This window comes from Physella acuta, unplaced genomic scaffold, assembly GCF_028476545.2.
Source record: "Physella acuta isolate Inbredline_101_S28 unplaced genomic scaffold, ASM2847654v3 ptg000454l, whole genome shotgun sequence".
Lineage (NCBI taxonomy): Eukaryota > Metazoa > Mollusca > Gastropoda > Physidae > Physella > Physella acuta.
In genome coordinates, this window is record NW_026731973.1 from 619,574 (window position 1) to 644,349 (window position 24,776).

At 32.1% G+C, this 24,776-nt stretch overlaps 1 protein-coding gene across 3 annotated transcripts; it reads right to left on the reverse strand.

Moving 5' to 3' along the window:
- Nucleotides 1–4,343: 4,343 nt before the first annotated feature.
- LOC131943406 (zinc finger protein 253) lies at nt 4,344–22,926 on the reverse strand. Of its 3 annotated transcripts, none has more exons than XM_059303510.1 (3): nt 22,719–22,923; nt 7,565–8,550; nt 4,344–5,533 (listed from the first exon to the last, which is right to left on the reverse strand). In XM_059303510.1, the coding sequence occupies exons 2-3, from the start codon at nt 8,523–8,525 to the stop codon at nt 5,496–5,498; spliced, it is 999 nt and encodes a 332-aa protein (XP_059159493.1). In that variant the 5' UTR covers nt 8,526–8,550; nt 22,719–22,923; the 3' UTR covers nt 4,344–5,495. The 3 variants fall into 3 exon arrangements, with proteins under 3 accessions (XP_059159493.1, XP_059159491.1, XP_059159490.1); XM_059303508.1 differs by lacking the exon at nt 4,344–5,533 and adding an exon at nt 8,805–8,891 and having other exon boundaries at nt 6,314–8,550; nt 22,719–22,926; XM_059303507.1 differs by lacking the exon at nt 4,344–5,533 and having other exon boundaries at nt 6,315–8,550; nt 22,719–22,925.
- Nucleotides 22,927–24,776: the final 1,850 nt, after the last annotated feature.

Below are 24,776 nucleotides of genomic sequence, written 5' to 3' on the forward strand. Positions count from 1 at the left end.
TGTTGCATTACAAATGTTATTCATGTAGGCCTATGAAATGTTGCTATCGTTTATTTCATGTTTGCAACATTTAATGATAATGAGAATTATTTTTTATGACTAACATCAAATTCAAAGTCATATTTTCTGTATCCACATTGTGACCTCAGTGCAAAATTCATCATTTTATCATAAAGATTAGTGGTCCTTGTGAACAAGAATTTTATGACCAACATCAAATTCAGGTGGCTAATTTCCTGAATGAGACTCCTGATGTTGAGATAGAGAAGATTTCCAAGAAAACATTTTATAACACACATCGCATTCATGTGGATTGCCTCAATGAATCTTTGTATGTTCCAATAATGTATCGCTCCCAGTATACTTTTTATGACAAATATCACATTCATGTAGCTTTAGCGCAGAATGGATCTTTTTATGTTCCAATAATGTATCTTTCCGAGTATACTTTTTATGACACAATCATGTGGTACAATTTCTAAATGAGAATTTAAATGGTTAGACATACTACGCTTACTACTAAATTTTTCATGACACATATCACATGCTTAGGGTTTGTATCTATAGTGAATAATTTTGTGTTAAGGTAAATCACACTTCCTAGCAAACTTCTTATAACACACATCACATTCATGAGGTCTCACACCTAAATTAATATTTTTATGTTGAGATAAATTAGATTTCTGATTGAAACTTTTCTGACAAACATCACATTCATAGGGCTTGAGATTAGAATGCGTATTTTTATGGTCAGATAAAGTTCTCTTCAGACTGAACTTTTTATGACACACATCACATTCATGTCTCCTGAATGAATCTTTTCATGTACAGATAAATAACTTTTCTGACTAAACATTTTATGGCAAATGCCACATTCATGCTTAAGTCCATAGTGAATATTTTTGTGTATTTATAAACCAAACTTCCCAGCAAACTTCTTGTAACACACACCACATTCGTATGGTCTGAGACCTGAATGAATATTTGTGTGCCTTACTAACTGACTTTTCTATCTAAAACTTTTAAGACACACATCACATTCATATGGCCTAAGTCCAGAGTGAATGACATTATGTGCATATAAACTAGCCTTATGAGCAAACTTTTTATGACACACATCACATTCATTGCAACTGTCTTTAGAATGTAATTTATGCAGAGAAAACTTCTTGTTTATTTTCTTAAGCTGTTTTACATGACTATTCATAGCACCTTGCTGCTGATGAAAATTATACCCATATGAATTCTTTCTTGTGTGAGTTTTCATATGTTGTGTAATATGATGAAAATTAGTAAATCTTTGACAACTCATATCACACTTATATGTCTTCAGTCCCTTATCCATGAGCTCATAAATTGTTGGAAAATTATCAATAACTTCTTTATGCATTTCCTTAAGTTCTGGCAAATCATGATGAAGATCTGATTTTAAAACTTAAATTTTCAATAAAAACATCTGAATCTGGTAAATATTCAAGCTGTCTTTTAACATCTAAGCTATTTTTGTTTTCACCCTTAATTGATGAAAATGTTAAGATATCCTTTTTCATAACATCACACCTTAAAAATTCTGTTGAAACATTTGGTTTCATATCTTTAGAATAAGAAAATGTTTCAACTGATTGTTGATCTGAAGTTGAAAATGCAACTATTTTATTTGACTTGTCTTCAAAAGGAGAAGATTGTGATGATATATTTTGTTTGATAACATTTGAAGTTGAAATCAATGTTAAATTTGGTTTCACATCTTCTAAAGTTGAAATTGCCAATGTTACATCTGATTTTAAATCCATAAATTGTATTGCTTGGTCATTTGATTCCTGTTTAACCACAAGTGCACTTTGTATAGACATGGCTGATTTTCCCAGTCTGTTCTGCATAAATTTAAATGGATGGGTAAAAAAGAGAGAAAAAAAAATAGATATGAGCAGAAAAATAAAATTATTTTTCAAAACATTTTACCCCCTAAAATATCTACAATTTAATACATCAACAAGAACAATATGTAAAAATTTTGCAACTTTTATGAACTCTCTTCATAAATGTGGAGAGGTCCATTAGTTTAGGCCTGACAATTTTTTAGTTTTAATAAAAAAAAAACTCTGACCATATAATCTATGGGGTTTATGTGAAAAACAGGGTAATTTCAACACAAACTTTAGGGTACTTAACCTCTGTATATCTGTCTAATTTTTTGCATGCACCTCTATAGATGACTAGACCGTATGGAAAATCTGTTGGTCAGACACAAAACGTATATTTGCTATTTTTAGGGTAGAACTAATGTTACCGCCATCTTACCTACGACCCCCATCAGCTACATGTCCTATTATTTCCCCCACCTTTGGTTAACTACATACCATGGTTCACCCAACGACCTCTGATCTGGCCAATCGTAGTTGCAATAAGGGCCAATCGCTGTGTCTGAATGTCATATGCTACAGATCCTTCGCTAAGGCCGTAAAATAGCCGGTAATAAACGAATGCTTTCTTTTACTTGATTGGCAACTGCGCTACATAGGCTTTCTATTGATACCTACTTGGGTTTTGTATTTTTAAATTGTTAATTTATATTCACCGTGCTATTTTGTGATGGCGTGGTTGTTTGGTTGAGCGTTATGCTGCTAGTCAGTACGGCTCGAGTTCGGATCCTTGTTCGGACTTGTGAGTATATGATATAAAGTAAAGGCAGCTGCATGTAGTGCATCTCTACATCTGACCAGGTCAAAAAACATAAGAACTATAATTTATATACCCTATGGTTGCTAGGTTTAAAGAAAAATATTTGCTACTTTGTTTTTACCTTATCACTTTGTAGCCATTTATAATTCATTAAATGTGTGATCAATATGTTTAAGCTTCTTTTAAGTATATTTAAATAGACTCTAGTTCTTTTTCATTAAACTTTTAAAAAAAATAAATAAATATCAATACGTTTTAACAATATTTAAACACTATTTAACTACAGGCCAAAAACTGACGCCATTGAATTGTCTCGTAGTCATTAGACCTGTTTTATTTGCCGGCCCAAACCCCTTGTTGAGTGTTCATATCACCTGGTTGTAATAAATTGTTTTAGTCTGAATACTACCCACATAGAGTGTAGCCTAGTCATCGGACTTTCATGCTATTATAAAGCAAACTAAGTGTTGTTACAAAAAGTAATGGTATAAACTTACATAATAGTAATAGTCTGGATTGTGCACTATTTGTATAATCTGTTTATATAAATTTATGACAGAACCATCTTTTGTGAAAACTCAAGACTGCAGTGTGACGGTTAAACCGTTTAGGCCTAGCTCCACTTTATTCAATACACCACCCTCTACCTGCTCTATTACTCCCCCCCCCCCTCTCTACAACACCGTACATTCCTATCTTTCGTCCCCCTCACAGGCTCCTCTAGTTGGCTAGATTGTCCACTTGACACACCGCCAATGTTTTAATGCATAAAAGGGGATGCAACAAAGAAATCACGCACTCTTCCAGCACTAAGCTCAGCTGGTGGTGTCGCACACGGCGTTAGGTTCGTCGGCCCGACCTCCACGTGTTTTTTTTATTTTGGTTTGGTTGTACTTTATTTCTTATTTTTACTTTACCAATTTTTATATGCATAGTTGAATATCATTGTAATAACTAGTTTCAATAAATACCACATATATTATCTTGCTGTTATTTATTATTACTTAAACACTTTACAGTTACCCTGTTCGTGGCTTAGTCCATGTGACAGTCGATAACTTACCTGATTTACGTAAAAAAACTTTACACTGTCCGTGTCTTAGCACACAGGGCATCTGAATACTTATTTGACCTAAACTATTCCTGCCTGTGACGTAATTCCACGTGGCAGCTGAGTAGACATTCCAGTTACATTTTGTACTACTTTTATCCTGCACGTGTATCAGCCACGGAGCAGTAGATATTATATTATACACAGCCTCATTCTATTTTACTACAGGCCGTAAACTGCGGGCATTGAGTTGACCCGTAGTCATCGGACCTGCTATTTTATTTTATTCACCGGCCGTAAGTCCTTGCCAAAGACAAGAGGTCATCGGACCTGGTAAAACCCATTATTATTCTAATAAGGCTGTAAACTTTGGACATTGAATTGACCCTTAGTCATCAGACCTTAATGATATTACCTCTAGTAAAACTATACTAGAATCTATATTCCCGGTAAAGAAGTGGCACAGACCCTCTTACCGGTTGAATACCAGCATTTTACTAATTATCACTATTATATCTATACGGTACCAAACACTAATCTATACCGTTAACATGCAGAATATCTCAAAGTCATTCATTTTTTAATTTTTTTTATTTAACTTATTGTTGGTTTAAAAAAAAGTAAAAAAGTGTTCGAAATTTGAAATGTTTCCCTAACAAGCATAAGTTGTCTGACATTGACCATCACATACCTGGCATGTACAGGCTTTGTAGCATCACAAGAGAGAAAAACATACCCCAGCATTCAAAACACATTGGTCTCATTGGAATTTATACATACAGGAAGTGTTGATAGAAATACAATAACAATAAAAAAACAGTTTAGCTATTTTATTTTTAAAACTTTTCATGTTATAATTTCTAATGAATCACTACATTCGAATTTTTACTAGGCCCTACAAGGTTTGTTTTTTAAACAGTAAACAATACAAAATTAAATAATAATTAACCAATAAACACGGTATGTTGAAACTAAGATACCAAAATGTAACAATTGCAGCCTAAGTCTTTCTTTTCTTCAAATTGATAATTTTTATGCTGTTTTAAAAAATTTAAATGTTTATTTATAAAATTGTTATGTGTGGTTAATCTCTAAATTCTATAGCATATGTGAATATGAGAAGAAAATTATTCTGTACTATTTTTAAACACATTGCATGTAGAGGTGTCTGAGGTATGGCATAAAGTTTATATTGAGAAGGAGTGCAGAATGATAACATCTATAGGCTTATATGCCTAAATGCATTTAATTTAATTGAATAAAAAAAACATTCATCAAGCAAAAGTAAGGAAGTGACCATAAGCCTTAGCAATGGTTGGACCAACTTGAAACTTGAGGTTAGTTCCATAAGACATGTAAATAAGCGGAGGAAGGAGGAGGGATTCTTAAATGGGATGAATAAAATAATGTCAAACAATTAAAGTAGAAGTTTTAAATTTATTTTCACCAAATAAGTTTGTATAGAAAGTGAATTGCATCATTTTACAGATCAGAAAGAAAACTTAAGAACAAAGCAAGCATTTGTCAATGGAACAATAATGAGCATCTTGTTTATACATCTTTATGCTATTAATTGATTTGAGATTCTATACCTCTCAATATAATGATTAAAGACATTTAGCAAAAGACGAAAAAGTGTTTACAAAAAAATATTTTGTCTGCTCAGAAGTTTTGATGTCACTGTACCTGTTGGCTAGATGCCACTGTGACTGCTGGCCTGATGTCTAATGAAGGTTTTTTTAACTGTCAACCTGATATTCTGTCATGTTGATGTATGTCTGACTGAGCTGTTTGTGAGTACTGTAAATGTGTAAAGTTATGAATGAGAATTGTGTAACAGTAGGGCCTATATATATTGTAAACATCTAGTAAATGTAAATAAATGAATTGAACTTTGTGTTTTATTTTAGTTAGCTTCTGTTATTGTTAATAATGTGTGTAATTGGTTTGAGCATAATTAGCTCACTTCCTTATCCCTATGAATATGCAATGTCAATTTTATATAATGTGAAAAGAATAGGCAAATTAACTGTGGCCTGAACAAAACCATGCCAGTATAAAAAGAAAACCCTCGGTTTCTAAAGTTATAGCTTACCTCTCCTAATATACACATTTACAAATAACACAAAAAGAAGTAGCCTACATAAAGAAAAAATTGTACACATGCAGCTTACATAATAGAATAAAATTTCTTTATAGAGTATGTATAATAATTGACATGGTATACTCTTTGACAAAAGAACCTTTACATAAAACAAATATCTATATATATAATTCTCTTCTGGGATCAGTTAGAAAACAAGCTGCAAGCGCCTCCTTGCAGTCCCCTCTCTTTCTCTCTATCATTATCACTACCACCCCCCACCCCACCCCCACATTGTCTGGTGAGCTGTGGTCACGCTGTTTACATTTTACAATCATAGAGACGGATTTGGTGACGGCTATTAGGAGCAGATAATTTAGTTTGAAACGATTTTAAACTTAGAGGAGGTAACTAAGAGGAGGCTGCTTTCACGTGGGGGGGGGGGGGGGGGGGGGGGGGGGGTTTAGTGATTTTAAGCAAATATTTTCACAAATTATAAATTACTGAAAAGTAGAAAAAAACAACAACTAAATAGCGGCGTATGATACGCAGCGGGTCTGCTCGTTAAAATTAATAAACAATGGTGCACTATTGGATGACCACTAGTTAAAGTTATGTGAAGAGAAAAAATTATAACAAGATATTAAATAATAATTTGCTCTAGTATTAATTATTTATGTTAAAAATGACATTAACTTGGTTTTTAGTAATGATGAATTTCCTGGCTTACCTCTAGAATGAATTTTATGAGTATTTAAATTAGATAATTGACATAATCTTTTGTGACAAACATCAACATTCATGTGGCTTATCTCCTGAATAAACTTTGAGAAAATCTCTGACAAATACCAGATTAATGTGGCTTGTCTCTTGAATGACTTTTTCAAGAGCACATAAGTAAGAGCTTTAAGAAAATATTTCATACATACATATGGCTTATAACATTCAACAACACATGTTTCATAACAAATTATTCTTCTGAGACAACTTTTTTTTTAATGAATTTTTTGTGTGTGAAGATGAACAAGAAATTTGAGAAAACCTTGGATGTCAAACATCACATTCATGTGACCTTTCTCCTGAATGAACCTTTTTATGTTTTTTTAAATAAGACATTTGAGAAAACCTTTTATGACATACATCACATTCATGTGGCCTTTCTCCTGAATGAACCTTTTTATGTTTTTTTAAATTATAACTTTGAGAAAACCTTTTATGACAAACATCACATTCATGCGGCCTTTCTCCTGAATGAACCTTTTTATGTTTTTTTAAATAAGACATTTGAGAAAACCTTTTATGACATACATCACATTCATGTGGCCTTTCTCCTGAATGAATCTTTTCATGTGTTCTTAAAGTAGAACTTTGAGAAAACCTTTTATGACAGACATCACATTCATGTGGCCTTTCTCCTGAATGAACCTTTTTATGACTTAATAAATTAGAACGTAGAAAAAACTTTTTATGACAAACATCACATTCATGTGGCCTTTCTCCTGAATGAACCTTTTCATGTGCTCTTAAAGTAGAATTTTGAGAAAACCTTTTATGACAAACATCACATTCATATGATTTTTCTCCTGAATGAACCTTTTTATGTTTTTTTAAATTAGAACTTTGAGAAAACCTTTTATGACAAACATCACATTCAAGTGGCCTTTCTCCTGAATGAACCTTTTTATGTGTTTTTAAACTAGAATTATGAGAAAACTTTTTATAACAAACATCACATTCATATGACTTACCTCCTGAATGAACCTGTTTATGTGTTCTTAAAGTAGAACTTTGAGAAAACCTTTTCTGACAAACATCACATTCATATGGCTTTACTCCTGTATGAATTCTTTTGTGTGTACTTAAACCAGAACTTTGAGTATACCTTTTATGACAAACATCACATTTATATGGCTTATCTCCTGAATGCATTTTCAGATGTATATATAATTTCCATCGATGAGAGAACCTTTTATTACAAACATCACATAAGTATGGCTTATCTCCTGAGAGGACTTTTTTATTGTTACTGAAATTACAACTTTGAGAGAGATTCTCATGGTCACCATCATATTCAACTTGCTCATTTCCTTCTTGACCTGGTTTATGTTTTTTTAAGTTAGAACTTTGAGAAAACCTTTTGTATTTTTGACTAGAAACAATCTGATATCTTTTGTGTCTAGAAAATTGGAGATTTTCTTCAACTTGAAGTTCAAGCCCTTTTTGTTGTTTATCCTCAAAATGTAAAAATCCTGTCAATAAATCTGGTTTTGAATCTTTACTACTTGATAAAGTTGTGACTTCTGATTTGTTATCTTCAGATGATGATAATGATGATACAGGCTTTTTATCTTTACAAGTTAAAAACTCAGTTGTAACATCAGGTTTAACATCTTGCAAGCCTATAAATGTTTTGTTGGGTGTAAAGTTATCAAAAGATAAAAAACTTGAAAATTCTGTTTCTGTGTCTTTAGAAGATGAAAACTCTGTTGTAGTATAGGGTTTAAAATCTTGAGAAGCTGTGAATGTCAAGTTGGGTTTTGCATCAACCATAGATGAAAATGTAAATTCTGTTTTTATGTCTTTAGAAGATGAAAATATTGTTGATAGATCTGGTTTTAAATCTTCAGAGTTTAAAAATTCTGTCAATTTGTGTGACTGTTCATCTACAATAGATAACATTGCAGCTAAATGCTCTGTTTCCTCTTCCATTCTTGACTGCTTTTTTATAAATCAACTGATGAATAAAAATGTTATAAATGTTAAATTGAAAAGTAGTAATTATAAAGTCAGAATAAAGTATTATTAATAAAATGACAAAATTAATCGCAGAAGGTCTGTTAAATCTTTTCACTCAGTCTGATATGATCTAAAAATAGATTGTCAGTAATTCCAAGGCTATCATTAGATTAGGACTGCATATTAATATTCTTTAAAAACACAAATTTCTAATCCAGTACTGCTTATTTTGGCTAACGATTGAGAAATTACCAAATTTGCTTAGATCCTCTCACATCCATTCGAGCTTATATATATATTGTTGTCACTTGGTTGGCAGGAAATAAGAACAGTTTATTTCTTTGAAAATATGAGATAAGATATTGCATATTTCTTCGAACATAAGACACATTTTATTGTCAAAAGATACTTATTTCATTTAGCTAAAATTCTTAATTAAATATGTGTATTGAAAAGTAAATTAATATTATTTTCTTAGACTATTTCTAGCCCTTACCTTTTAACCTAGCCATTAACCCTAATCTCAACGCTTGACTCTAAACTTAATTAAGATATAATGCATTAAAGAAATAAAATATTAATGTCATTAGCACTAATAACAAAAAAACTCAATACAGGTTTTAAGTGAAAAACTCATGCTTGTTATTTCTTCACACTAGTGATTCTACCATGCAGTGCTCGAAATAATTAGTAATAACTAGACTACCCGTCATCTGTTGGATAACTGTGGGTTTCGGGGGTCATTTATAAAAAACATCACGGCTGTCACTCAGAGGCGTAGCGACCCTTCCCGGCACCCGGGGACAAACTTTTCAATTCGAATCCCCCCCCCCCCGCAAAATTTTGATTTGCAACCCCCCCCTCAAACTTTTGATGTTCATCCCCCCCCCCCCCCCCCTCAAGATTTCAATTTGCACCCAACCCGCTCAAACTTTCGATTTGCACCCCGCTGAACCTTTCAATTTTTTTTTTCTAACCCATTTTGGTGCCCCCTATGGTCGGCGCCCGGGGACATATGTCCCTCCCTGGCGCCCCCCCCCCCCCCCCCCTCGCAATGCTACTGTAGTGTCACTTATAGCCACAAAAAAACAGACCCCACATTCAAAAATATGTTTTTTATCCTTTAAAAACACCGATTTTGGACTACCCCTTCATATACTGATGTCATTCCCATCTAAAAAATAAAATAAAAAGTGAAAAAAAAAAAATTTGACATTGACCTATTGGTCTAGAACCTGTGCCGCCCGCATGCAAGCCGATTACACTAACAACTTAGCTATTTAACTCGTGTCGCCTCAAATGATTTTTTATACTATACTTTAATACTTTGAGTCTCCTTATGCAACTTGATTTAGGCTCATAGATCTAGATCTAAGTCTAGTAGTAGTAACTTTCAACTTAAATTTTATCTTAAATTAGCCAAACAAAAATATTATATAAAATAATGAAGGTCTGAAATTATCTAGATCTAATCTAGATAGAATTATCTAGATTCTTCGACTTGTTTGCTTAAGTCTAGTATGTGCGTAACTCTTGCTAGATCTAGATCTAGAAACTCTAGATCTAGATCTAATCATTAGACCTCTTCTAGCTAGATTCTAGATCTAGATAGATAAATCACAAAGATTTATAACAAGTATTTAAGTACTAAAAATGTATTATGATTATAAAATGGATTGTATTTTTATCTATCCAATTGATTCTAGATCTAGAAATAACTTGCTTGGCCACATATTTTTAGATCTATAAATAACTTTCTCAAAAAGCGAGTATTCCTACTATATCTAGCTCTAGAACCTAGATAGATAATTCCGATGTATTCTCGAATTAGATGTCCATTACAGCTAAACAAAGATTTATATAAAATAAGGCTTGAAATAGATTCTAGGTGTAGAATTTGCATTAAGTCTAGATCTAGAATTTACGTAAAGTCTAGTGACCTAGATCTAGAATCTAGATTTCATAACATGTTCTTCCTTCGACAGCTGATCTGTAGATCTAGAGAAATTTATCGTAAAACTAAATGAAAAAGACAGTTGAAAATTGATTTTAAGTGTTGGAACGTAATAAATACAGCAAACGGACGTATTGATAAAGTTATAGCTGACAGAAAATTAGCTTTAGAACGCATTAAACTTTGGAATGGGAACACAATCTTCTTTGATAGACGCCATTTTATCGTACTAAAAAGTAAACAAAAAAAGTTACTGTTCCGTAGAGTCTAGTAGTTTTTCTAATCTTTTAAAATCAATGTGGTTAATCTACATATGAATAAATCAATAAATTAATTAACGGCTTTAAATTAATTTGTAATTAACAGTGTGTTTAAGAAGGAACAATATTTACCACCCAAAATCCTATTTTACAGCTCTACATATAATGCAGATTCTCACCAATAACAAATCAGAAAAACAAACAAACAAAAAAATGAGTTATCAAACATCACTATTCAGTCAAAGTTAAACCATTGTTCTAAAACTTTCAAATAAATGTGGTTAATCTACCTATGAATAAATCAATAAATTAATTAACGTCTTTAAATAAATGTGTGATTAACAGTCTGTCTGCAATAAAAAATTATTCTCTACCTACATACTATTTTACAGCTCTTTACATAGAGTAAATCTATTCACAATAGTCAATCAGACAAACATACAAACATATAAATATTCAAACATGTAAACAAACTTGAGTTTTAGTAGTATATAGATAATATTAAATTAAATAAACCTCTCTTGAAAATTTTAAAGTATACACTTCAATTAAAAAACATATAGAAGCAAAATATAACCACAAGAGGTGAGAGGATATATGCATGATGCATTTTCTCTATTGTTCGTGGCTATAAAATAAGTATTTAAGTATACCATATAATACATAATTCAAGTATCTAAAAAAAATAATAGTAATTCCTAAAAATATACTTGATATTTCTTCACACTAGTGATTCTACCATGCAGTACTCGAAATAATTAGTAAAATAATAATATATTAAATTAAATAAACCTCTCTTGAAAATTCTAAAACATACACTTCAATTAAAAAACTCTAAAAATATGTAACCTACAAATAGAAGCAAAATATAACCACAAGAGGTGAGAGGATATATGCATGATGCATTTTCTCTATAGTTCGTGGCTATAAAATACACTTCAATTAAAAAACTCTAAAAATATGTAACCTACAAAGAAGCAAAATATAACCACAAGAGGTGAGAGGATATATGCATGATGCATTTTCTCTATTGTTCGTGGCTATAAAATAAGTATTTAAGTATACCATATAATACATTATTCAAGTATCTAAAAAAAATAGTAATTCCTAAAAATATACTTGATATTTCTTCACACTAGTGATTCTACCATGCAGTACTCGAAATAATTAGTAAAATAATAATATATTAAATTAAATAAACCTCTCTTGAAAATTCTAAAACATACACTTCAATGGACACCAGCGAGAAAAGTCTCAAAGGTATTTGAGAGGTGTATAAATTAATTTAAAAATCATGCACAGCGTAGTTACAATTAATATGGTTATAAAATACTGCCTGTCTGGTTTTTTTCGGACTTTACTAAAGATTGGATGTATTTGATGTTTATAATATTTTCGGTAACTAAATAAAAATTTAAAAAAAAGCAAAAACAATTTGGTTTTTACGTGTAAGGGCGACATAAACAATGGCCCCCATAGATTTTATTGTACACATTGTAAGCTAAAAATAGAAAACTAGGTTATGGGGTTTTTAATTTGCATTGTTATTTAAAAACTTGATCTGCAAAGTTTTGTAAACAAATAGTTATCGATCACTAAGTTACTGTACAGCCAATCAATATTTGTCTTATGAAAGTGAAACATCCGGTTATAACTTAGGCTTGATGAAAATAAATAGAAATGTAGCCTTAAACTCAACAAATTATTTTCAAGTTCTCTGGATTTGCAACCTTTATAGCATTTATTCTAAAAATATAAAATTTCTAAATTTTAGGCTTAAGTTTTTATTTTTTATTTTTTTTTACGGTCTAAATCTAAAAAGCACGTTTTTATTCCATGTCAACAACATTATGGAAGGAATCTCGTCAACTCGCTCGCCTCCATTAAAAAACTCTAAAAATATGTAACCTACAAATAGAAGCAAAATATAACCACAAGAGGTGAGAGGATATATAAATGATGCATTTATTGTTCGTGGCTATAAAATAAGTATTTTCATATAATACATTATTCAAGTATCTAAAAAAATAATAGTAATTCCTAAAAATATACTTGCATGGCAAACGGTCATGCGATCTGTTTGTCTTTTTGTGCTTTATAACAAGGCTTTTTAGATGCACAAACAATTGAGCAAAAAAAATTACATATCTTCTCATTAGTTCCCCGTTTATCGACCATAGATAAAGTAAGTTATTAAAAAAATGTTGCTGCCACAAAGTATAGTCTACATTTAGTGATTTTTCCAATGTCATTGTCTTCTTGGAACATTGAATGTAGCAATTGTTTTTCAAGTAAGAGACTAAATAATAATGGCCAAGGCTATTCCCACCTGTTGGGAAAAGCACTATTTCGGTTATTTTCAGCAGACTAGGAATAGCATCCATGACTATTCACAGTCAGCTGTCATTTTTACCAAACACAACTGGGAAGAGGCCTAATATTTGGCGACAACAAAAGCATTTATTGTGACTGGGGAATGAAGTATAGATTACGAGAGCAGTGCAATTTTTCCATGTCCACTCGACCACACAGCTTCATGAAAATTTGGGCGTTTTTTACAGATGTATAAAAAAAACTGTCACGACTGTGAATAGCCTTAATACGGCTATTCCCAGTTCAACAGTTGACTGAAAATAGACTTTGAATAGTAAATAGACTAGATCAACATAAAAATATTGAATCAATACTAACCCTAGCCTTTTAATTTATTATTTACTTATGTATATATCTTTAATACAATGTTGAGGAAGGAGCTTTCTGTGGCAGCCCAATATGAATGGGTAAAATAGGAAATCATGTTGAAAGCTATCACTAGTCTTTCAAGCAATAAACATTTAAAAACCATTCATAAATAAATTGTTCTCCTTTAATTTTAGCATGATTTGTGTGCAGATCTAGATGTACAGTATTAATAAATTCATAGAAATTAAAATTTTGTAAAAGTATTTAAAATATTGGAGCTGTAACAAAGGAGAGACAGCAAGCATCAGCGTTGTTTATAGTTACAGCCGCTAGATCTATTCTTGATCTAGCAAGTTACAAACTTAGGCATGACCACGTGACACAATGGAAAGTCCATTTAATTATAATATAAAAACATATTAAAACAAAAAATTCAATTGAAATAAGCCTAGGCCTATAAATCTAGATATTACTAGATTACTAGATAATAGTTTATTAATAAAATCAGATCTAATTGAATGAAGGGAAAATTTAAAACCAGTATCCGATAATAGAATCTTCTTTAAAAAGAGGGTGTTAGGTTACTGGTAGTAGGCATTTTGATGAAAATTTCAAAATGATTTTTTTAAATAAAAAAAGTATCAATAGTAGCTAGCACACTAGTAAACTAAGCCAATTTAACAATATTTTAACTTTCTGTACTAAGACATTATTACTGAAAAAAATTCCAGTCAGGTCAGCCTGTGGCACCCTCCACTGAACTTGACTGAAGGATAAAATACTTGACCTGTGACCTTCATTAAAACAGAATTTACTGATGTTTTTTTTTTAATTAGTAGTAAAAATGTGCTTAATCTTACCCAAATAAGTAATAAAAATTTGAAAATTAATTTTAATTACTGTTGTAAATTTGTTGTAAATGAGTTTTTTGAGGGGGTGTGACCCGGGTGTGGCACATGGCAATTGGAACTTTATATTTCTGTGTTTTATGACTATATTTATTATTTATAATTTATACACAATCAGAATGCTATGCTTTTGAAAATTAATAAAGGGTAAGTATACCAAGTTACAAAATATGCAACCTAACTAATAATTAATAATTTTAGTTTAAAAAATAAAAAAAAATATCAATAATAAAGAAAGCGTAAACATTCTATTTTTCGATGATAAAAAACAGACATAAATCTACTCAAATGATTGGATTATTCAGCAGCACACATTTTCTCGCGCCTCATTTTCAACAAAAAAGATTATAATAAAATGGCATTCTTTAGGGGTGATCATTACCCACGAACACATCTCATAAACCCCATAAATTACTAGATTCTACCAGTTAATTGTAATGTGTGTTAAATTAATACTTTAAAGTTTATGATTCACGTAAGCTGGTTTATGATTGAAGCAATATTTCAGAGTTATTTGATTTAAAAGACAAGAATACATAGAGCTGTTTTCACTTGCAAGAAAAACAAAAAAATTAGGTCAAAAGTACACCTGACAATTCTTAAATAACAGACTAAAATAGAAACGGATAGTTCCGTTTTCTAAAATTAACGATAGCCTCGTAATCAATAGTTTTATCCCTCTACCGTTTAGTGAATGCGAAACTGGTTGCCATTTTTGTAAGTGCATGAGCCATTAGATTTAGATGCCACGAAAATGAATTGAAGCATTGAATCGAGCGGCCTACTGGTAGTTTTCTAAATACATACATTGCTTGCTGATGTCAGTGCTAACCCTGTTTTTAACCCAAACCCCAACCTTAGTTACTATGAGTAGGTAGTCCTACCGTAAGCATACGCCTAACATTTCTAATCATTCATAAAATAATATTAAAAAATAAAGGTAATCTATCGTTTTAGGTACGTAAAATCGGCCGCGGCTAGTAATGTACAAAAAAGTTACCTCATGGTCAAGGCTTTAATAGAAGTATATTGTGAAATATTTGTGTCAAATATTATAGATAGTTAAGATACGTGAATAATAAACCAAAATCAATGGCTAAATATATCAATACCTGAATCTCGCGCAATAAGTTTACAAAAAAAGAACTTAAACAAGATGGCTGCTATAGCAGGGCTGCCTACCCCAAAAAAATTTTCCCCGTAACAAGAGCATAGGTTTTCCGTAACTTTCTGTATTTTTACACATTTTTTAAATACTATATGTAAATAAGACCCATATTATACGATCGTAAAGCTCATCAGCGTAATGATGACAGTCGGCGACTCGTGCTACTTTTTATTTTATGGACTAATAATTAGTTTTTTTTTAAAAAAACGCCGATAAATTCAGAATGTAAGGCGACAATGGAAAATTTCAAATAGGAATTGTTCTTGCAATGAGTAGTATGACGTATGATATAGGGCCAATATAGGCCAACACTACGGATATCTAAACCAATGTGAACTCAGTGACCCCCGCGACTGTGTGTGTGTCAGGATTTTTTCTCCCGCGAACAAGAAAACTTAAGCGGCCGACTGGTGACGATGTTTAGAATTAGCATATTTCTTGAATATTTTTTTTTAATCTACATTTTATCAATGTAATATCTAGAAGAAAAGAACAATTTTAAAAATATAATCCGTAATTGATCTAGGCGAGCGTAGATCTCGTTGTTTAGTAAAATCTTGTCTTTTCGCACATCTCAAACGAAATGCCTCGATATCTCGCTATTTAGGCATTTAGCCGTAATACCGCCTCAGCAAATATGTCTCGCCAGAATGCGCGACCAGACTTTCAATGATTTAGGCCACGCCCATTTTTTTCTCTCCGGACAACACCGGCTCATGAGGTAACACACAACACTCGCAGGGTCAATAGTTCACAATATAAACACGATTGCCGCCAGCCATGACAAGAGCGGGAAGGGGGAGGGGGGTTGTTACGGAAGCTAGAACCTTAGAACCGGATAACACGCTGAAATACTGAAATATAACTAGCTAAATTAAAATATAAAACTCAGACGGGAACATAAAGTAAAGTTACCACCAGAAATTTTCTTTTTTTACATTAAAGTCGATTTTTATCTCTACTGAAATCAAAACCGTAATTTTGCAGCATAATCGTAATTCCGTAACCTGGGTGTCAAAATCGTAAAGTTACGGGCAAAACCGTACAAGTAGGCAGCCCTGTATGGAGTATGGGCCGTCATGAAATTTCAACTCGGCCGTCATTAAAATTGCGTAGATCCAAATCACTTCACGCAAGAAGCCATAACTGGTTACAAAGAGCTAAAAAGACCATAAAACCAATAATTCCATCCATCAAAATAGTTTGGCATTACTTATTTACTAGTTTCCTGAACATATTATCATTTTTAAATGCCGAAATTTTGTTCTATCAATAATAGGTAACCTCGCGGTCCCCTATCGCCCTGGTACAAAATTGTGTCCGCGGGACCCCCCCAAGATTTACCAATGCTTTTTTAAGCATGTTCCAATTGAAAGAACTCAAGTGTTATTTTTGTTCTTGAAAATGGTTAGGCTGCTCTTTAAAACTAATGTCTAACTCTTTAAACTTTACTTTCTTGCTAAAATTAATACTCAATGAAAGAGGTCGGGTACTGTGTTAAAAGAGACTTGCTCGCTAAGATAGCTCGATAAAATTGGGATCGATATGTTAAAACGTAATTAATTAGTTTTCCATAGAAGCATAGAATATAAAAACAGCCCTGTAATCTATCGTTTTGGGTACGTAAAATCGCCCGCGGCTATTAATGTACAAAAACGTTACCTCATTGTCAAGGCTGTAATAGAAGTATATTGTGATATATATTTGTGTCAAATATTATAGATAATTGAATAATAAACCTAAATCAATGGCTAAATATATCAATATAGGCCAGAAATTAACTTTAAACAGCAGTGTCTGCAAGCAATATTTGCTATATAAACAGCAGCCATTTGTAAAATAAAGTGAATCTTGCGCTATAAAAATAAAACTTTAACAAGATGGCTGCTATAGTAAATGAGCATGGTTGCATCTGTTGGAAACATCGCTGGTGTTCATTTATTACTGAAAAGTTTTAATACAATTGTTTAAAAACAGGTACATAAATGAAACAAGGAAACATTTTTGTATTTTTCAAAACATAAATCCTCATCAAAATGTGAAATAATTATTAAAATGTAATAGATTTTCTTATTCAATTCTTCAATTTAAATTTTTTGTCACGTATCATATATCATTTCAAACCATATCACTTACTGGTTAATTTAAGACCAAATTTAATGGTCTAGCTTAATTAGGGGCCGAGAAAACAAACAAAAACAAAATGACCAATTAACTTCTTAAAATGCGAAACTCTTTTTTGCCATCAAAAGAGGTCAAAAAGTTACGTTGGTTTGTGTTTTCCATTCGTAGCATGACGTCATAGCAATTACCACACCATTGGGTATTTTAGTTACCAAAAAAAAAAACCAAAACATCTTGTTAGAAATAAAACTTTATAATTATTATGTTTATTAAGGAAATATCAGACATATTTATTATAAATTCTATGTACAATTCAAGACATTAGGCCTTCCATGATGAATTGACGATCAATACCCATGAAGATGATAATAAAATTAATATCCAAAACTAAAAATAGATCTGACAGAAATCTAGATCTAGGCTTACTGTAAAGACAATACAGTATTAGGTAAGATGATAAATCAACTTTTTTTTTAAACTTTAAAATAAAATACTCTATAATTAATATTCTCTTCTGTAGTAGCATTAGGTTAGGCGAAGTTTTCTTTTTTCTTTTGTTTTACCAGCTATTCGTAGTATATCTACAGTCCTGTAAGCTTGCGTGAACTTAAAATGACCCTTAGTTGTTTTACAATTTGCTTGGTTTATGAGGGGAGGGGTGGGATTGCCCACCGACGATCTCTAACAGCAATCATTAATGCTGTGACGTATGCTATAGTGGGCCTGCTGAACTCACGGTGAACCCTCGACCGTGTCAACACGTTTCTCCCGCAGACAAGAAAATGTAAGCAGTCGATCTCGCGAGCGATGATGTTTGGAAAATCTTGAATAATTATTTTATAAAATATTATTTCGATAAAAAAAATATTTTTAAAAAAGAAAGAAAATAAAACCGCCTGTGGCATTTCCTATGTGAAACAATAAAATAAAGCACAACTGATTTACGTCGGATTCGAACTTGGAGATTCTAGGTCACCTACAGCACCGTTCTGTTTACTCTGGCACACACCATGATGTATTGGAAAATAAAATATTAGACATTTTGTATCAAAAGATTGCTAAAACTATAAGGAAATAAATACTACTTCATTTATTGATATCATTCTACGTAGTAATTGAGTTACTGCGTACATTTTACAACACAACAGCATTAACGAGGTTGATCAAGTCTAAAATTTAAAAAAATTGCCAGTAGGCCTAATTAGATCTAGCACAAAAAGGCTCGGAATGAGCATTGTTTAAAATACAATACTAAGGCCTAATTAAAAAATACATATAATTTCATATAAATTATACAGTCGGGTAGGCCACGAAGTATTAATATTTACAAGGTTAACGACCGATCACGAATTATGTTCAATGAAACTAACAGTGCAGTCGGCCTACTTGGCTTGTAAGTGAAGAAAAAAAATCAATATACTTAGGCCTATAAAATTACTAATACTTTAATTTTTAATACAATAATAATGCCCACAATTTCTGCACATGCTACAACTGAATTATAAATTATAATTAAAATATTAGACTTAACGGTGCATTCCGCAAAAAACAAAAATTAGTTGTTTTTATCTGACAACTACCGTAACAATGACGTCATGTTACTAAAAATAGCAGAGGCATGGTATTTCTATTGTAATTAATCATGGTAAATATCTCAAATATATATTTATCTAGGATCTGTCGAGCGCTGTTGCCTGGTGGTCGGTCGTTTTTTGTTGCAGTTCAGTTTCTCTTGAGAGTGCTCCACAAGACATGCTTGTATTAATTATAACTACATATCTCGCAAACTATTCTGGCATTTATGCCATAGTATCCATTTCCTTAGCATTTCACATTAAAATAATGATGAGATATTGCGAGATTAGCAGTTTTTTCCTTTTTTGTATATAGGAACCCCCCCCCCTTCCAAAAAAAACACTTAAAATGCGAAAACAAAAAGAGCATGACATTTCAGGGTCAGGTTCTGACTTCCAGTCTTGGTAAGGAGATTGACTAAAATGTAAGGGAGTCACCTGTTTTTCAAATTACTAGTCGCGGGCGATTTTACGTCCTAAAACGATAGATTACCGACTTATCGAATACATCACATCAATTTACCGATTCTCTCGTGATAACTAAGCACTTGGGGGGAAAATGGCCGAAATTACAAAAGTTGGCATGAAAAAGTTCGGATGTGGCCAGATTAAACAAATTGGCAGACATCGAAATGCCTAATCTTACTCTTAGATTAGTATTTATTACGGTAATCTATCGTTTTGGGTACGTAAAATCTCCCGCGACTAGTAATGTGAAAGAAGGGTGACTCCTTAAATTTTAATAATTATTTCACATTTTGAGGAGGATTTATGTTTTGAAAAATACAAAAATGTTTCCTTGTTTCATTTATGTACCTGCTTTCAAACAATTGAATTAAAAACTTTTCAATAATAAATGAAGACTAGCGATGTTTCCAACAGATGCAACAATGCTCATTTACTATAGCAGCCATCTTGTTTAAGTTCTTTCTTTGTTAACGTATAGCGCAAGATTCAGGGGAAGGCAACTCTATTTTACAAATGGCTGCAGTTTATATAGTAATACATAGGAAATCCTGCTCGTAAATACTGCTGTTTAAAGTTAATTTCTTGCCTATATTGATATATTTAGTATTATTTAGCTATTGATTTAGGTTTATTATTCATTTATCTATAATATTTGACACAAATATATCAAAATATACCTCTATTAAAGCCTTGACAATGAGGTAACTTTTTCGAACATTAGAAGCCGCGGGCGATTTTACGTACCCAAAACGATAGATTACCTTTATTACTAATCTTCTAGAATTCTAGAGTAGGTACTAGGATAAATTTTTAAAATTGTTTTTTTAAGGAAACAACTACTACAGTTAAAAGGAGCAGAAAATTACAATAACAGAACAGTTTTCCTTTTTGATGTAGCTCAAACGGTTAAATAGTTATGATTTTTTTTCGTATTAAAAAATGTGATTTTTTTAACATAGGATTTTTTCAATTTCTGTGATAGAGTTTTTTTAAGCGTTTACTAAAATTGTCCTAGCTTGTAAACCATATGGTCAAATTTGTTATAACTTTGCAATATCTTTATTTATTATATATGGAAGCATAATAAACAATAAAATTAGAAATTTATGGGCAGAGTAAAACAAAAAACAGAAGTAGAACAGGGTACCCCCCCTAATTTTTCATATACAGTGCATTCATACAATCTCTGTTAAAATTTTAACTATTCAGAAAATTAAGCTCAAACTTGCTGAGAATGATGAGCTATGGATGTGTCAGTTATTACAATCAAATTAATATTCATAACTGAAAAGATTTTTGTTTTAACTGCTACAAAGCTGATAAATTATACAATTTCGCAAAACCGAAGTCTTGTTGATGTGACATGCAACATAATGGCAAATTTGAGTTATTAAGCACTTAAGTCTCAAAATTTGTCTAGCTCAAGATAACTCTATTCTTAAACAGAAGTAATCAAAATATGTGTTTAAATCTATCTGTTTAACAAAAAATAAGGGGTGGAACAGGGTACACCCCCTATTTTTAAATACTAAATTTGTTCATACAATATCAGCTTATGTCCAAACTATTTGAATCTAAAGCTAAAAACTAACCAGAGTGAAGCTCTGAAATAAGTGTGTTAGATGGTTCTATCTAAATAGTTGACAAATAGGTAAAATATGGTAAAAAGGTAAAACGCTGAGTCATCGACGCACCTGACATCATTGAAAAACTGAACTAATATATGTAAAAAAAATGATGGCAAATTAGATCTATTAGAAATGTAAGGTCTTTTATTTGTATAAATGTAATTAACTTGTAAGTCTACTTATAAATATAGTTTAATTAAAAAAGATGTGTTCTGTCTATTCATTAGTACTTTACATTTCAGAAGAAGTTCAACATTGGACTGGTTGGTTTTAAAAAGATATAGAACTAGTTCATATCACTAAACTTTCAATGTACTGCTTCAAAATTTATTTAAGTTATTTAAAAAAATATTACTTAATTTATCTAAATAAAAGATGAACACATTTATTGAAATAGTTTTAATTCCTCTTTACAGTGTTCCCTCATTAGGCCATATAACTGCTCATCATATCGTAGAGATGTGCTGGTTTTTTGAAGTGTAGGTTCTATCTGGAAAAGTAAACAGTACATTATTTGCTTTCACATCAAAATAAATAAAATGGCTTTTCTGAAGACACTAAATATTGAATGTTTATTGCTAATACCGCACCAGACCTTCCCCTCCCCCCCCCCTCTACTCCACTACCTTCAATATCAAAGCAGCGTTTGCCACTATCGCCGGCGGCAAAACATCGCTCGCCACTATCGCCGGCGGCAAAACATCGTTCGCCACTATCGCCGGCGGCAAAACATCGTTCGCCACTATTGCCGGCGGCAAAACATCGTTCGCCACTATCGCCGGCGGAAAAACATGGTTCGCCACTATCACCGGCGGCAAAACATCGCTCGCCGCTATTTATTTCTATTACCTCCCTTGCCACTTTCGCTTTCGTATTGTAAACAAACGTATTTTCTATAGAGGTAACAAAACTGCGCAGCATATAACTTTTGTGCGCTATGTTCAAACAACTTGATTTTTTGAAACAATAGAGAAAAGTGGTGTAGAATTCAAATTATGCAATAAATTTTCCCCTTTTTATAAAAATAAACAGTAGGGAGTAAATTAAACTTACCTTATTTTCACTGAAATACTCCATCTTGAATAATCCATGAACAAAATTAAAAAAACAACAAAAACGCAAAATGTCCATTTTTTTACGAAAAATCGATAATCGCACGAAAATTGATCGGGCGATAACACCGAGCGATAAAAATTACGAAACTATAGCACTCGCGTCGCCGCAAATTCTCGGCGTCTGGGTAACGGGGACGAAAAACTCGCCGCGCGGGGTAAAACGAGATGTAATCCAAGTACCTAATTCTAGAGTAATTTACTAATTAGTGATTAGATCTAGATTAAGTTAAACAGAGGAAATAGAGTAGATTATTAATAACATTGAAAAAATATAAGATGGCTTACCTCTGAATTTGAATCTGTTTTCTGTTTGAAGCTTTGATGGGGGATCTATTGGCATTTTCACCAATTACAACGAAACTCGCATCGTGTTCAGCCATTTTGAAAGAATGAATGATGTACAAGGAAGGAAGTCGCCTATAAGCAATCTAAATTGTGATTGGCTCTATCCTTCAATTAAAAACTGCTGCCATTGGCTAGTTACTTAGTAGGGATTGAAAGTGAAAGTTGAGGAAACTTAGCAGGTTTTGCAAGTGGATCGTAGGCCTATTTTTAACTAAGGAAATTAGCGAACTAAGTAGGTTTTGATTGTCAAAAAAAAAAAAAAAAAAAAAAAAAAAAACTGTGGGTAGATTCATAATAGAAGAGCCAAGGGGGATGACTCAATTTTTTAAAAAAAATTGGACTTAGGTTTTGAAAGTGGACTCCTCCAGCTAAATATTCTGTTCCCTCTTCCATTCTTGACTGCTTTCGATAAATCAACTGAAGATTAAAAATTGTTATAAATGTTAAAGTGAAAAGTGGTGATTATAAAGCCAGAATAAAGTATAATTATTAAAAAAAAAATTCATAAAAAACGTTTTAATAACAAGCTTTTATGTAATGATGCACTAAAAAGTAGAAAATAAATTATAGACTACTATTTAAATAACTATAAAGAAAAGCGTGGGTCACTTTAGTATCTATTGGATACCTTTACTAATGTTAAGGAAGACACCCACGCTTTTCTTTATAGTTATTTAAATAGTAGTCTATAATTTATTTTCTACTTTTTAGTGCATCATTACATAAAAGCTTGTTATTAAAACGCTTTTTATGAATTTTTTTTTCAGTACTTTACATGTTTTATCTACAATAGAGTTACATGACTAAAAACCATTGCGCGCCTTCTGAATATCACGTTCAGTAGGCGCGCAATGGTTTTTGAACGCAGCCATTACGTGGTCGTGATGGCGCAGCTATTGATGACGCGTGTGGTGTGGTTGGCTAGACATGCCTACTAATTCGGTCCAAATTTTAATTAATTCATAAAAAATCAATTAGGCATCCAATTAAGTCAAATTTAGTTTCAGATTGCATTGTCTTCATGTCTTGACCCATGTGCCAACTGTGAATCGTGTCGGTCAAGTAGAACTGTCCGAATTTTCACTCCTGCGTTTCCGTCTAGACAGACTTACGACAGACAGAGGAAGTGAGTTAAATAAAAGCTTGTAAAAAAATTCATAAAAAACGTTTTAATAACAAGCTTTTATGTAATGATGCACTAAAAAGTAGAAAATAAATTATAGACTACTATTTAAATAACTATAAAGAAAAGCGTGGGTCACTTTAGTATCTATTGGATACCTTTACTAATGTTATGGAAGACACCCACGCTTTTCTTTATAGTTATTTAAATAGTAGTCTATAATTTATTTTCTACTTTTTAGTGCATCATTACATAAAAGCTTGTTATTAAAACGTTTTTTATGAATTTTTTTTTCAGTACTTTACATGTTTTATCTACAATAGAGTTACATGACTAAAAACCATTGCGCGCCTACTGAATATCACGTTCAGTAGGCGCGCAATGGTTTTTGAACGCAGCCATTACGTGGTCGTGATGGCGCAGCTATTGATGACGCGTGTGGTGTGGTTGGCTAGACATGCCTACTAATTCGGTCCAAATTTTAATTAATTCATAAAAAATCAATTAGGCATCCAATTAAGTCAAATTTAGTTTCAGATTGCATTGTCTTCATGTCTTGACCCACGTGCCAACTGTGAATCGTGTCGGTCAAGTAGAACTGTCCGAATTTTCACTCATGCGTTTCCGTCTGGACTGACGACAGAGGAAGTGAGTTAAATAAAAGCTTGTAAAAAGGCAAAATTAATGACAGAAGGTCTGTTAATCTTTTCACTCAGTCTTATGGGATCTAAAAATAGATTGCCAGTAATGACAAGGCTATTATTAGATTAGGGCTGCATATTAATATTCTTTGAATATTCTTGAAAAACACAAATTTGTAATCCAGTACTGCTTATTTTGGCTAACGATTGAGGAATTACCAAATAAGCTTAGAT

Excerpts from the sequence above, each read along its gene's own strand:
- LOC131943406 (XM_059303508.1), bottom strand. The coding sequence starts at position 8,525 with ATGGAAGAGGAAACAGAGCATTTAGCTGCAATGTTATCTATTGTAGAT.